This window comes from Motacilla alba, chromosome 3 (assembly GCF_015832195.1).
Source record: "Motacilla alba alba isolate MOTALB_02 chromosome 3, Motacilla_alba_V1.0_pri, whole genome shotgun sequence".
NCBI lineage: Eukaryota > Metazoa > Chordata > Aves > Passeriformes > Motacillidae > Motacilla > Motacilla alba.
In genome coordinates, this window is record NC_052018.1 from 12,997,154 (window position 1) to 13,010,533 (window position 13,380).

General features: G+C 37.2%; 1 protein-coding gene across 3 annotated transcripts in view; it reads left to right on the plus strand.

Annotated features, from left to right (window-relative positions):
- The window catches only part of NBAS (NBAS subunit of NRZ tethering complex), a 158,775-nt gene that overhangs the window by 1,615 nt on the left and 143,780 nt on the right, over window positions 1-13,380 (plus strand). For all 3 annotated transcript variants that reach the window (XM_038130268.1, XM_038130269.1, XM_038130266.1), the window contains exons 2-9: window positions 3,021-3,075; window positions 3,742-3,778; window positions 5,462-5,539; window positions 6,464-6,511; window positions 7,594-7,637; window positions 8,007-8,140; window positions 8,805-8,938; window positions 9,060-9,158. In XM_038130268.1, coding sequence (XP_037986196.1) covers window positions 3,021-3,075; window positions 3,742-3,778; window positions 5,462-5,539; window positions 6,464-6,511; window positions 7,594-7,637; window positions 8,007-8,140; window positions 8,805-8,938; window positions 9,060-9,158 — 629 coding nt within the window. The remainder of the gene's footprint in view (window positions 1-3,020; window positions 3,076-3,741; window positions 3,779-5,461; window positions 5,540-6,463; window positions 6,512-7,593; window positions 7,638-8,006; window positions 8,141-8,804; window positions 8,939-9,059; window positions 9,159-13,380) is intronic.

Consider the following 13,380-nt stretch of genomic DNA (forward strand, 5'->3'; position numbering starts at 1 on the left):
TTAAAGTGACTGTGTAACCACAGTCTGAGGGTCCTCATCTGCCCTGGTAGTCAGAATTTCTAAGCATTGTTGAATTCTGCTTGTCAGCTTAAGCAGATGGTGCTGGTTATTTTAAACTTGGTATTTCTTGCCTATTTGTTTTAAAGATAATACCTGTTTTCAATATCAGAAGTTGGAATGTTTGAAAATACTGTGCTGTATAGTTTGCTTGGATTTACATTCTCCTTGGAAACTGTCAGTACTCAAGGACACTTCTGATAGTATTTTTACCATTTTAGCGGGAAATTGATTTTATACTGACAACATAGGCAAACAGATTATTTTGTCAGTATGAGTCAGTTTTGGCCTTAAGGTGTCCTAACAGTGATATTACTTAGATGGTTGTGCTAAGTGACTAAGTGTCCTTAGGTGACTTTCCCTTTGGAACATCTGTCTCTTTTAATCCTGTTTTTTTCGCATTGTTCAGAAAAAAATCACACCCTACTTTCTTGTAGAACTGAATCTTTTGGAATAGGTGAGGTAAGGAATGGTAGAAAAGGAAAGAAAGTTGAATGCTGCCCTGGGAAATGAAATTAGTTGCCTTCCTATGCAGTAATTTAGGTTACAAAGCCAGACCTTAAACTTTCACACATATTTATTGACTTCATCTTTCTGTTATTTCATTTGGGATTATTAATTTTTAATTGCAGATTACTGGAACTTACAGCTCTAATTATTGGAAGACGAGTCTTTTGATGAGCATATAAAATCATGTTAAATTAAAGACATTGATTAAATTGGCATGCATCTCTTAAGTTGAATGCCCAAATTTGCTTTAATTCTAATTCTTGTCAGTATTGTCATTCTTACTGCACTGAACATTCCAGTAAGAGCTTTTTGGGGGAAGAAGAGGAGGGGCGGGGGGGAGGTTATAGCAGTTATTTGTGAAGGAAACACACAAGGAATTGACTACAGCAGAGAAGAGAGTGGTGTGGAAAACAAGCAGTCTGTGTTCAGGATAGTGATGTCATTGTATATAATGCACTGTTGGAGAACACTGAAATATATAATGAGAATAAAAGGAATTACTGAATAGTAGATCCATGAAAATAGTGAATGAGGCAGTGGCTGTGGGCAAGGTTGCAAGAGAAGACTTGTGAAATGATTTATGGAAACATAGGCTGATTGAACTCTCTTCTTCAATTTATTTTCCAAAATGTATCACCTGGTCTTGTGGGTTTTTTTGCATTACAGTCTGATGTTTTGAGATTTCCCCAACACCCACCAGCTGCTGTCCCCCCAGTAAGCTTGCAGGGTATGCCGAAAAAATCCAAAACTAAGTGGGTGTCTTGTCAGCAAGAAAGTTACTTAGATTTTATTTCTGGAATACTGTAGGGAAGGAGAAGTTGAAGTTGTTTTCCCAAGAAGGAATGAATTTAAAAAGAACTACAGCATATCTGGTAACCATTGCTACAGCTGAAATTATAAGAATATATTATAAAAAGTAAAATTCAGGTCTTCAGGATATAACAGATCAGTTTTGTGAAGTGTTGAAGATGTGTGGAATAGCAGCCTGTAGTTTAGGCTCGGGAGCAGACACTTAAAATATTAAAAAAAATTCTAAAGAATTCTAAAGAGATGAAAGCAGTTTTAGGAAGTGTTTTTTACTGGAAACTTTCTCATAATCCAAAAACTTTAAACAAGCTCTGCTTTTAAGGTCCCTAGGAAATTGCAGCTCTCCCTGAGGTACTAGCGTAGCTGTAAGAAATAATTTATGCTCTCACTTATTTTACTGTAATGCCTTGTTATTTCCTAGCTGATCAACCTGAATGTGGAATGTTATCTGTTAGTACAGCTGTGTTTGCTTATTACATGCTGTGAGATGACAGCCTGGTTATTTGAAAGACTGTTTATGGATTGCCAACTTTGCCTGGAAAACTAATCTTTACTTTAATAATTTAAATTTGGGAGCCCAAATATTATTTTTTAAGCATAGACATACTGCAGAATGTTGATAAATTTGTATGTCTTTCAGTGTTTACTGCTCTGTAACTTGGTGAGGTCTGAATATTTCAGTTAATGAGAAATTTGGTCTATGTATTTTATATTGAATGGAAGAGAAAATTCAGTCATTGCCTACTCTAATGCTCAGTTTGTGGTGCTCTAATATTCTCATTAGAAAGGCATAAGCATGATTGCTTATTTTGAGGATTTGTTTGTGGATTTGAGGATTTTGAGGATTTGTCCCAAAAACTCATTTCCTCTCAAACCACGACACCTTCCTTATTGGTTTTCCTTGTTCTCTTATCAGTTTTGTATCTTTTTTCTGCTTATTTCTGGCAAATAATTTTATCTCCTCTTCTAGATAAGAATATATGTCCTGTGTTGTTTTGTTTCTGTGTTTGGAGAGTGCTTTCACTTGTGTAGTGACTGCAATTGCTCCCTCTGCCTAAACTAAAGCAGGGCAGGTGGAAAGGTTCTGTGAGATGGTCTGGAGTATAGGTGATTATCTGAATGGCCATATTACATAGTACAAATTGATGTAAAACGGGGGCTTTTTTTTCAGAAATAATTTGTTTTTCTTGATGTTTCTGAAACTTTCATGGGCAATCTTTAGGTAGCTTAGCACTTAGATATTAGCATAATATGTTGCACACCAAGTACTTTGACTGCTAGGCATTACAGATCATTGTGGCATTTATTTGGCATATGAAGAATGCTTTATAATAGCTTACAGGAGAACATAATCAGAAGGCAATGTCTTTTGCTACTACCCAAAGATTGAGGCAAAGCTGAATCAATAGACAATCTGTAGCACATTTTGTTTATTGCATCTTGGCATTTAAATTATTTGGCATTATAACCAGTTTTAGCTTATGCAGTTAAAGTAGACATTATATGAAGTGGTGAGTAATAGAAAATACATAAAGAACTTGAAGGCTAGGAGCCAACTTAAACTTAATCAGTGAATGTATGTATGAGTATTGTATTTAAGTTAAAATGTGTGACATGCTGTCTGATGATTATTATTGTAATTGCAGCCAAGAGGCAGCAGAACACATGGTGCATCATTTATCATCACTAGAGCAATTGCAGGTAAATATTACTTGTTCCTACATTCATGACTTCTAGGACTGTGTGAATTGCTTGTAAATTTTACAATTCATGCCCTTTAGAGTGCCTAATGATGGAAGTAGAATACAGCATGTGTTTTCAGGAAGATGTTTTCTGATTGTGAACATGGCTGTGTTATTTTTATGTCAATTTTGTGAGCATTTTTTTCTCCATTAGTTTGTTGGGACAAACTAATAAACCATACATCTTAGAAATAACAAGCTCTGTGTTTTGCAGAGCTTGTTTTGCAGAGCTTTTTTGTATTTGTATTTGAGCCTTTTTTTTCCCCTCTCTTAACATCTCTTGCGTTGGGTTGTCGGCTAGTTAGTTCTATGAGGAAGTTTTAGTTTCTGATGATATTACATTGCATAGACCAAGTGTTAAATGGCAGTGACTGAATTGTATTTTCATCCAGTAGGAATTTCTCTTAGAATTTGAAAAAATATGCAGATTGGTTTTTTTTGTTTGTTTAGTTTGTTTTTTATTTGCCATTTGCATTTATTCTAACATAAGAATTTGTTGTCCATGTATAAAAGATTTTTCCCTCAATACCTTTCTCTTTAGTGAGAATTTGAAATTCCCTGTACAGTAACCTGGAGTGGGTTTTAAGACTACTAGAGATGTAATTTTTACCTCTTTCCATTATAGGTCCTGCATTATTTTTGCTTCGGTACATCTGGTACAGGTAGGTTTTACAAGAATACCTCAAAAAATATTTTGTAATATTTTTAAAGCTTTTTGATTTGATGGAAAGCAATTCCTAATGGGAGTAAAACTGAACACTTGTTTAGAGTATTGCCCAAGGAATGCTTAGAATAGCCACTTTTCATAAATTGAGTTGCAGCTGAAGTCTACATAGAAGAAGACTGGTAAGTACTAGTTTGACTTTGTGCTTTTATCAGAAGCTGAAGTAGCATTGCAGTTGGAACATGTTTCTCCAAACACAAATTTGTCCTTTCCACTCCCAGCTGAGATACTGCAAAGGACGCTCTTGTGAGGTTTTTTCTTAAGCCTCAGTGACAGATAGGATGGCATGACAGGGTTTGCTTCCTTTGGAGTAATAATTATGAATTTTTTTTCTTTGACAATTCAAACTCATATGAAAAGCTTGGTAACTATTTGAGCAGCACTCATGCCATTTGTAAAGTTTAGTTTTGATTCAAAAAACCATGAAACGGTCCCAGAAATTTATTGGGGTAAGTACAACGTTTCTGGAAAATTTCAGCTCAGTCATTATATGGCTCAGCAGGTTTGAAAATAACAAGGATAATCTGTTATGTGGAAAGGGACATTCATATGACTTCCTGTGAAACAGTACTGTGCTTGAATTTGGCAGGGAATGCTGTTTTCCCTATTGCTAGTGTTCTTCTTTATTTTTGTGCACCTACACCCCCCCACCCCTTTTCTCATGAGGGGGTGATGTTTATGGCCAACATACTGTCATGTGAGTCTGGTTGTAAGAATTCATTTGTAAACAGAATTCACTTACTTTTCTTCCCTCCCTGCAATAGTCATAGTTAAAAGGTAATTTCAAGCTTTTATAATTTATTCTAGTTGCTATTTTTATGTATTTGATAATAGTGTTTTGGAGGGAGCTTGGGAGGCCTCTAGTTTACAGTCCCACTGAAAGCAGGAGATCACTGAATTTTGACTGGTTTCCTTGGGGCTCTGTCTATCTAGGTCTTGGAAAGGCTGAAGGATGGAGAACCCAGAGAGTCTCTGGTCAGCCTGTTCAAGTGCCTGACTGTCTTCATGGTGAAAAAAATCTCTTTTTAATGTCATCTTGGAACCTCCTTGGTTTTGAAATTACAGAGACATTTGGGTTGGAAAGGACCTTTACAGTCATTGAGTCCAGCTGTTACCCCAGCACTTCCAAGTCCTCCAAAGGGTTGATCATAGTTTCTTGTGCTTCAGCCATGCACCTTGTTGCTCCTGTCTTCCTGGTATCAATGAGAATGCTGCTGTATTGTCATACTGAAGCTTTCCTTTCTTCAGGCTAAACAAGTACAACTCCCACAGCATCTGATTTATTGTAGGGCAAGTACTCCAGTCCCCTGATCATCTTGGTGCCCCTCCTGTTTGCTGGTGTTCTTCTTTCAGTGGATGTACCAAAACTGGCTGGTGACCAGAGTGTAAAGAGTGATAAATGAATGATCAGTTCCCTTAATATGCAGTTTTGTTCTGTTAGTAAAAACAAGGCTGTTGTTAGCCTTTGTCGTTGGCAGGGTGCAGTGTTGATTCATGTTCAGTTGCCAACCCTCAGGTAATTGATGGTTGCCTTGAAGCTGAGCTGTCTGGTGTGTGTATCTCAGGTGCTGCATTGGTTCTTTGTGAGTTCTGATTGAGCCTGATGGTTTTGGTATTTCAGCCCTGCAAAGTTTTCTCTGCCTGCTGGACTGGTTCGCCTGGTTAGTAAGCAGATCAACTGGCATCTCGTACTTGCAAGGTAACCAGCTCCCATGCTTTGCCATTTCTTTCTAACAGGAGTAAATGTATTTATGCCTCCTCTGCTCCCCCACCATCCCCACTCAGCCATGCTGAGTTGGTATGGTGCTAAAGATGTGCTATTCTTTCTGTTCAAGAGAAATAGTGGAGGCTCTCACAGGTGGCCTCAGTGTGCTGCCTAGGGGCTTCTACCTGCTTCCCTTCACTTAGTGCACCTCTCACTCAGGGCTGAATGTCTGTCTAGCTTTTGGGGCAAAGTGGCTTGCAGTGTAGTCATTTTCAAATTCAAGTCCTGAATTTGGTTGATTAAAGACTTACAGCTTGGCAGGATATATAGTTTTAAAATAAGCAATTTATATTTGTGGGAAGTGAATGCATACCCTCAAGACTTGTCTGCTATTGCATACACAGAGAAGTGAGAGTTCCAAGGCTAGAACCAACTGTTCTGCAGGAATTTTAGCAACATCAGTGAGATCACTGGCTTTTAAAAGTAAGCACAGAAAAATGGTTCAGTGACATGTTTGCATGAAGGTAGTAGGGAAGCTTTTAGTTTGTGCTGTATGCAAAGACCCATAACTTACTGAATTGTGATAGTTGTTTATACCAGATAAAGCAACACATAGTTGTGTACATTGCTGTTGTAAAATTATCTGACTCTGACATCCTGTACAGTGGCATTTTAGACATTGGGCTGTTTTCTTAGTGCTGCTGGAAAGGAGTGGCAGATAGATTTCTCTGAAATGAAGGGTATATCATAGTGTGGATATTATTTTCAATAAAAACTGATATTTCCCATTTTAATTTTTTTTTAATTTTTAAATGAGGCAATTTAGATCTAACAATAGAGAAAAGTGCCTAGGACTCTGATACACATTCTGTAAGGAGTGGACGTCAAATGAACTTTCACATCTGTTTTTTCTTTCAGCAATGGTAAATTGTTGGCAGTTGTTCAAGACCAGTGTGTAGAAATCAGGTAACTTCGCATTATCTGTTACTTCAGGTCTGGAGTTCTGACAAAGTGTTTCTGGTCATTTGCTGGCAATACTTTTACCAATTTTTTGTTGTTGTTGTTTTGCAATGTTATATATTGTGAAATTTATCCATGGAATGATCATAAAAGCAGGAGCCTTCTGTTTCTTTTTAGTTCTCAGCCATCCGTCATTGAAAAAAAACCAAAACCCAAACCCAACATAAAACGTCCTTGACCCCCCCCCCCCAATTTGTATATCTGTATCTCTCTGTTTTCAAGATGTGAAAGAAAAACAATCAAGATCCTCAAAAAGACTCAGCACAAATCATGGTCTTTCTAACCTTTGCCTTTCTGTCCCCTCTAGAAGTTCTCACCTAATAAATGGGACAGGGAGCTAGTACGTAGTGTTCTTCTCTGTGGAGTAGCTGCCATGTATAATACTTCACCTTATTTTACAAGTGGTGTGGATTGCTGTAAAGACTGATGCTTTCCCTTTTTTTGTGCTCTCTTAAGAACAAGCTCTCCTTTGCCAGTTCAAGAGCACATTTAGCTGTAGAACAGATCTTGATTGAGTGTGTTTACTTGCTTCGCAAAAATCCATTTGCTAGAAGGTCAGACCTTCCATTTATATGTAAAAGAAGCAAGTGTATGAAAATTGTTCAATCAAAAGTGGTGTGAGCACCGTAAACGTCAGCTTAAAGACTATAAAATAAATCTTGTGTTTCAACTGTATTAATGTAACTATATTCTTGAATTGTTTCTAAAATTGTAACCTAGAGAATACTGACTAGTTGGGTTTTTTTCCTAAATTTACATGAAGCACTGAAATGATGCTGTCGTATTTTGTACAGCATTACAAATAAATGAGGGATGTTGGTATTTATGCAGTTGGAGGGTCTGTAAAATGTTATTGTTAGTTACTGTAGCTGCCTAGAGGGTGAAAGTTACTATCTACTTTTTTGAACAAGTAGGTAGAGGCATGCAGGCCTTCGAATTGTGCATTGGGAATATTTTTCTAGTGTTCTGTTACAGAAAATTGAATAGTGGGGTTTTTGTGTCTAAATTCATGAGTCTTTTTCTGTCAGGTCTGCAAAAGATGACTTTGTATCCATAGTTGGAAAATGTCAAGGTATGGCAACCTCTTCATTATTACTTAGTGTCATTGTTGTTATTCATACATTGCTAAATGGTGGTGTTGGTTTACTCTAACTTCTTAAAATCATTGGAAAGAAACTTAGTAGTTTTGCTTTGTGATCCATTACCCTCTCTCTGCCACTTCTTTCTATGATGAATGTATGAAACCTGATTTTGAAATGAAATTATAGTTAGAATTAATGACTCTGGGAGACAGACATGGTTTTTCTTTCTTTACCCTCCTCTGAGATAAGCTTGTAATGCTGGTATGCCCCCTGCATTTTTTTGTCGCAATTGACTTTCTGTTTTGTTTAAGGGATTATATTTATTTTTTCCTGTTAATAATTTTATTCATTTTTCATAGTGCCAAAGGATCCTAACCCTCAGTGGAGGAGAGTGGCATGGAGTCATGATTGTACATTACTTGCTTATGCTGAAAGCAGTGGAACAGTCAGAGTGTTTGACCTGATGGGTAGCGAGCTTTTGGTCATTTCACCGGTATGTGCTCTCTTGGGTTATATACAAATATAGTAGAGCCTTTTTTAGGGATCATGGATAATTTCCACTTTTTGACCTTTTTGAAATCATGGCTTAGTTAGCTATAAGTGCTTACACTATGAATACCACACAGAAATGGACCATAAAATGTTACACTATAATACATCACCATCCAATCAACAAAAGTCATGTGTAGCCCTTACAACAGCATAAAAGGGTATGTTTTACATCTGTCCTAAGTTGTGGTACATCTGTAGGTGCATCAGACAGTGGGAGTATGGAATCACCACAATAGATGGAGTAATAGATAATAAATATGTACTTTGTATGCAGAGTCAAAGTGTAAACCAAGAAATATTTCTGCCAGAGTACTTTGCTGTTGACAGGCCCCACACAATATATTTTGTACTTTGTATGTTCAAAGGGCGTATTGAACTGGTTTGTGAAGGTGGCTCAAGTGTATTTCCCCAGTATATTGTCTTTGCAATTTTTGTAATGATACAATTTCTTTATAATCAAGATAAAATGTATTTAGTTTTAACTAAAACTTTATTTTTTTTAAATACAATATAGTTAATTTAACTTTCTAGTTGTTTCAGTAACAAAGACACTTCTTTAAAAATCACCTTTCTCTCTCAATGTCTGCCCTCATTTTTGGGTAAAGACAGCAAGTTTTCCAGGCGATCTGAGTTACGCTATTGCTGGATTGATCTTTCTAGAATACAAAGCAAGTGCCCAGTGGTCAGCTGAGCTCCTCGTTGTTAATTACCGTGGAGAACTGAGAAGTTACCTTGTAAGGTAAGCATAAATTTTGACTTGCTTTGAGATGGCATAGTGAACTTCAAAGGAATTCTTTCTACTCTTTAAAGAAAATAAATCTCAACTAATGCATGTATTTTTTTTTTCCTGGCATACTTAGTGTTGGAACAAATCAAAGCTTTCAAGAAAGTCATAGTTTCAGCTTTAGCAGCCACTACACCCATGGGATAACAACTGTCATTTATCATCCTGGTCACAGGTAAATGTTGTGTTTGCTACCTGACATTGGTATGTAAATGATGAACAACAAGTGGCAAAAAAAGCATTGAAGTGTGTTGGATAGGGAGGGGGAGAAAAATCTATTCTTTCTAAAATTGGTATTTAGGGCATCAGTAATAATAACTCATGTCTCTTTCTACTATGAAGGAGGAACCTTAGTTCATCTCACTTGACTTTCATTATTCCATTAGTAAAGTTATGTCCTTTTCTGTTTGAGTACATTGTGTAAGCAACATGCACTTTTTAGAATGTCAGGAATAGTTTCAAAGGAGGTTTCTGGATCTGGTGAAAGATGGGTAAAGTTGAAGTATAAATTTAGTTGATTTTTTTTCCTTCTTTTTGTTTTGGGGTTTTTTGGTGTGGTTTTTTGGTTGTTTTTTTTGTTTTGTTTTGTTTTTCTATCTGGAATTCATTGCTGGTCTTGTTGGCAAGCCCATTTTCCCTAGTGTTCTGAGTGGAACTGCCAGGCTTTGGTATTTGGAGTTGTCTTGTGATGTGTTTTCTCTAGTAGTAACCTGTTGAGTACAGAAACTGGACTTGAATGTGGACTGACTGCCTGCATACTCTTGAATCTAATGTAACTGGAATAGGTCCTGGTTAGCCTATTACGTATGCTAAAAATGGGTCTACTTTTTTAGTATCAATTTGTTATGTACCAGGATGAACTCAGCAACTCTATTTCTATTACTCTTCAACTGTAGAAACTAAACTTCGTTCTAGATGTTTTTCTTGTATTAGATCTGCTAGGATTGAATCTTGTAGTGCAATGTCATATCACTGTATTGTTTTAAATAGAAATTAGACTTGGCTATAAAATACCAGAAGAAACTCACTTTTGAAAAACTTCTTCTCATTCTTCAGTATTAAGTGAGCTGTCATATCTCTCGTAGGAAAATAAATTATTATTAATGAGATGTAATGTTCTTCTAGCTTATTCTTTTGAGAGATTAATTTTGTATATGGCTTTTTCTTTCCACCTAATTCATATTTAGTAATTTCACATAATTAATACTCAGTATACTAAATTTACAGTTTTGAGGTAATAGTTGTGGGTTATGGAGCTTTGGTAGCGCTACATGACCAGACAGCAAAACCAACTCATTGCATCCTTTCATCAGACCAGGGTTAATGGTTGTAGTAGTTCCTGCTATGTGCAGCCTGTTGAGTGGCATAGTAAAGGTGAAAAATTGACACTTGAAGAAATGGACAACTGGATGGAATGGATGGAAAACAACCAGTGTTTTGCCTGTGATGGATGCAAGTCTTTTCTGTTTTTGAATTTAGTCTGTGGGAGAAAGCTTGTAAATTTGACATTGTGAAATTCTAAATTTGTGGGTAGAGTCTCTTGCTGAAATTTTCTTATCCCAAAAAACCCTAGAAGGGCTTGAACACAACTACTTCAAAGTTGTGCATTAAAGAAAATTGTTGATACACCTTGAAGTTTTAATTTTCAATAATGTGTTTGATCACTTAACACAAGTTCAACTTTGTCATTTTGTGCTTTCTTGCATTTTATTTAATCGCAGGTGGTGAAATTATACTGATCTCTCTTTATTGCTTGTAAGGCTTGACTTACACAGTAATACAGTAATGCAGTATTTTCTCATGACCCATTATAGTGCAATAAAATAGCAGTTAAGAACTTAATTTACTTTTTCAACTAGATGTATGATAGTTGCAAAGAGAAGATGTCAGTAGGGAGTGTTTCTGAATCTGTAGGAAAACTTGAAGCTATAGCTTTGGGAAAAAATCCAATAATGACTTTAACTGTTTTGGAAAAGTATTATATAGCTTAAGTTAGTTACCTAGTGCTGGTGTTCTCCTTGTGATCCCGCTTTCATCTAGAGTGGAATTTATAGTGCATTTTAGTAGACAAAACTTAAATGTCTGCTTCAGTGTGAGCTCTTTGTAAACTCAAATCCAAGGTTCAACAGCTGCTTGTTTTGTTATCTTAATCTGGAATTGAGTGTGTCATTTCTGGGCTATCTGCAATCGCTGCAGAATACGTTTGATACTAAAGTGTAAAGTTTGCAATGAAGGGCTTGTGATGAAGGAGTTGGAGGGTTTCAGATTTATTTAAATTTTTTGTACCCGAATTGCTAAGTAAAGAAGGGCATATCAAGTTTTTCTTGGATACCTCAACTGAGCTTGTTCTCGAGACAGGTGTATTACACTGGTTATCTTCAACCCAACATTTGTGTAAACCTGTGGAGTGGAGTACAATTGAGATACTGCAACAGCAGACAGTTTTTGAGACTGGAGGAACCCTTGGAGATCATCTAATCCGTTCCCCTTCACTTCAGGGTCAGCTAGAGGAGGTTGCTTGGAGCCATGTCACTGCAAGTCCAAGACCTGCACCTCTGTGTCCTCGCTTAGGAGTATGGTCTGTAAAGACCTCTGAGGTGCTCCAGAGGGTGCTGGAGACTGAGCCTGGCAGCACATCACTGTGATTTTTTTAGATTATACACAAAGACAGGTTCTGGCCATCTTTTTCTGCAAAATGCTGGACTCTAGGCCTGGCATGTACATAGATCTTTTTCCAGGTTTTGTTGAAAGGGTTCCTCACCCCTGCTAATCAGATGTCCATCTGGAACAAAAGCTCAAAGTACCCTTTGGTTAGGAGCAGCTGGCAAACCTTGCTAAAGGTTTCTAAAGCATGCTAGCTAGCTCTTCCTGTCAATGACAAATATTGTGAAGTTCCTCGAAGGCTTTCCAGGAATTCTCTGATGGTCTCAGGAGTATGTAGATGTTTAAGAATCTAGAAATGAAGCCTGGAAACCACTGCATGTTGGCTGTGCTATGTGTAGAACACATGTGCAAGGAGAAAAAATTAGTCAAGTTCATGTCTCCTGTTGCAGTTTTTGCTAAAAGTGACTTCTATTTTACTGCTGTAGGCTATTATTAACACCACAGAATAACCAAAACTCTTGAGAACTTTAAGCATCACTCTCAAGAGAGATCTTGCCACTTTCTACAACTACGTGAAATGTGATTGTAGCCTGGTGGGGTCGACCTCCTCTCCCAAGGAGCCAGGAAGACCTAGAAGAAGATGAGGCTTAAGCTGTTCCAAGAGAGTTTCAGATTGGACATCAGGAGGAATTTCTTCACATTAAGGATGATTAGACATTGGAACGGGCTCCCCAGGGAAGTGGTGGAGTCACCATCCCTTGACTGGTCTACTTGACATGGTAGTGTTTGGTCATAGGTTGATGATCTCAGAGGTTCTTTTCCAGCCTGATGATGTGATCCTGTCATTCATCCATCGTATAAAATCATCCTGCTGTATGTTTGTGACTAGCAGGAGACCTGGCAATACTACATAAGCTTTACTGATGTCTTAAGAAGGATTAAATGTGGAAGGAAATTTTTTTCCTTTATTCTTTCTTCAACTTTTGTAGGTATAGTTTTGGCATCCCCAGCAGCCAGAGCTGTGCTGTGCGAGCAGCAGCCACTGCTAGGGGCAGAGCACTTTGGGGATGGTGCAGCCTCAGGAAAGGGATAATGCAGCATTCCCAGGGCAGAGCTTTGGCTCCTGCAGTTGTGTCTTTTATTGTAGATACTTTACCTTTTGATGGGTGATTCTTGATAAAATGAAGCATCATCTCATTCAATGATGCTTCCAAACAGACACCTTTTCTCAAAGTTTTCATCAAAGTAGTCATCAGTTTAATATAGAAGTGCATAAGGTGAAGGGGCTTCAAGGGCAAATACTGTGATACAATTTAGTGGTGATCAGCAATAGTTATAAGATTTACATAAAAGGTTTTAAAATGCCACCTATGGTGTGCAATGGAAGTATTACATGCACATGTATAATTGGTACAGTGGCTTTATAAAACAGAATTGACAAGCCTTAATGTGTTCAGTTCTTCAGTGGAAGAGAAGTAGCTTTCGTACCACATCTGAATAAATGGGAATCTGATGCTTAAATTGAGTGATTGGAACTTGTTATACACCTAAGCAGTAATTTTTTATCATTTTTGGGGGTAAGAGGGAACCCAAACTTGTGGCCAGACTTACTCTGTTCTAGATGTTGGGAATTATGACTTAACCTGGAAAGCTAGGGATGAGAATGAATAGGTATACGTGCTACAAATAACAAATGTTAATTGAATGTTTTTGAAGTTTTTTTTAGATTTCAGGGTATTTACTCACAGACAAAGTTCATTGGGCTGTTAAGTGTCTTGGTATATTTAGCCTTT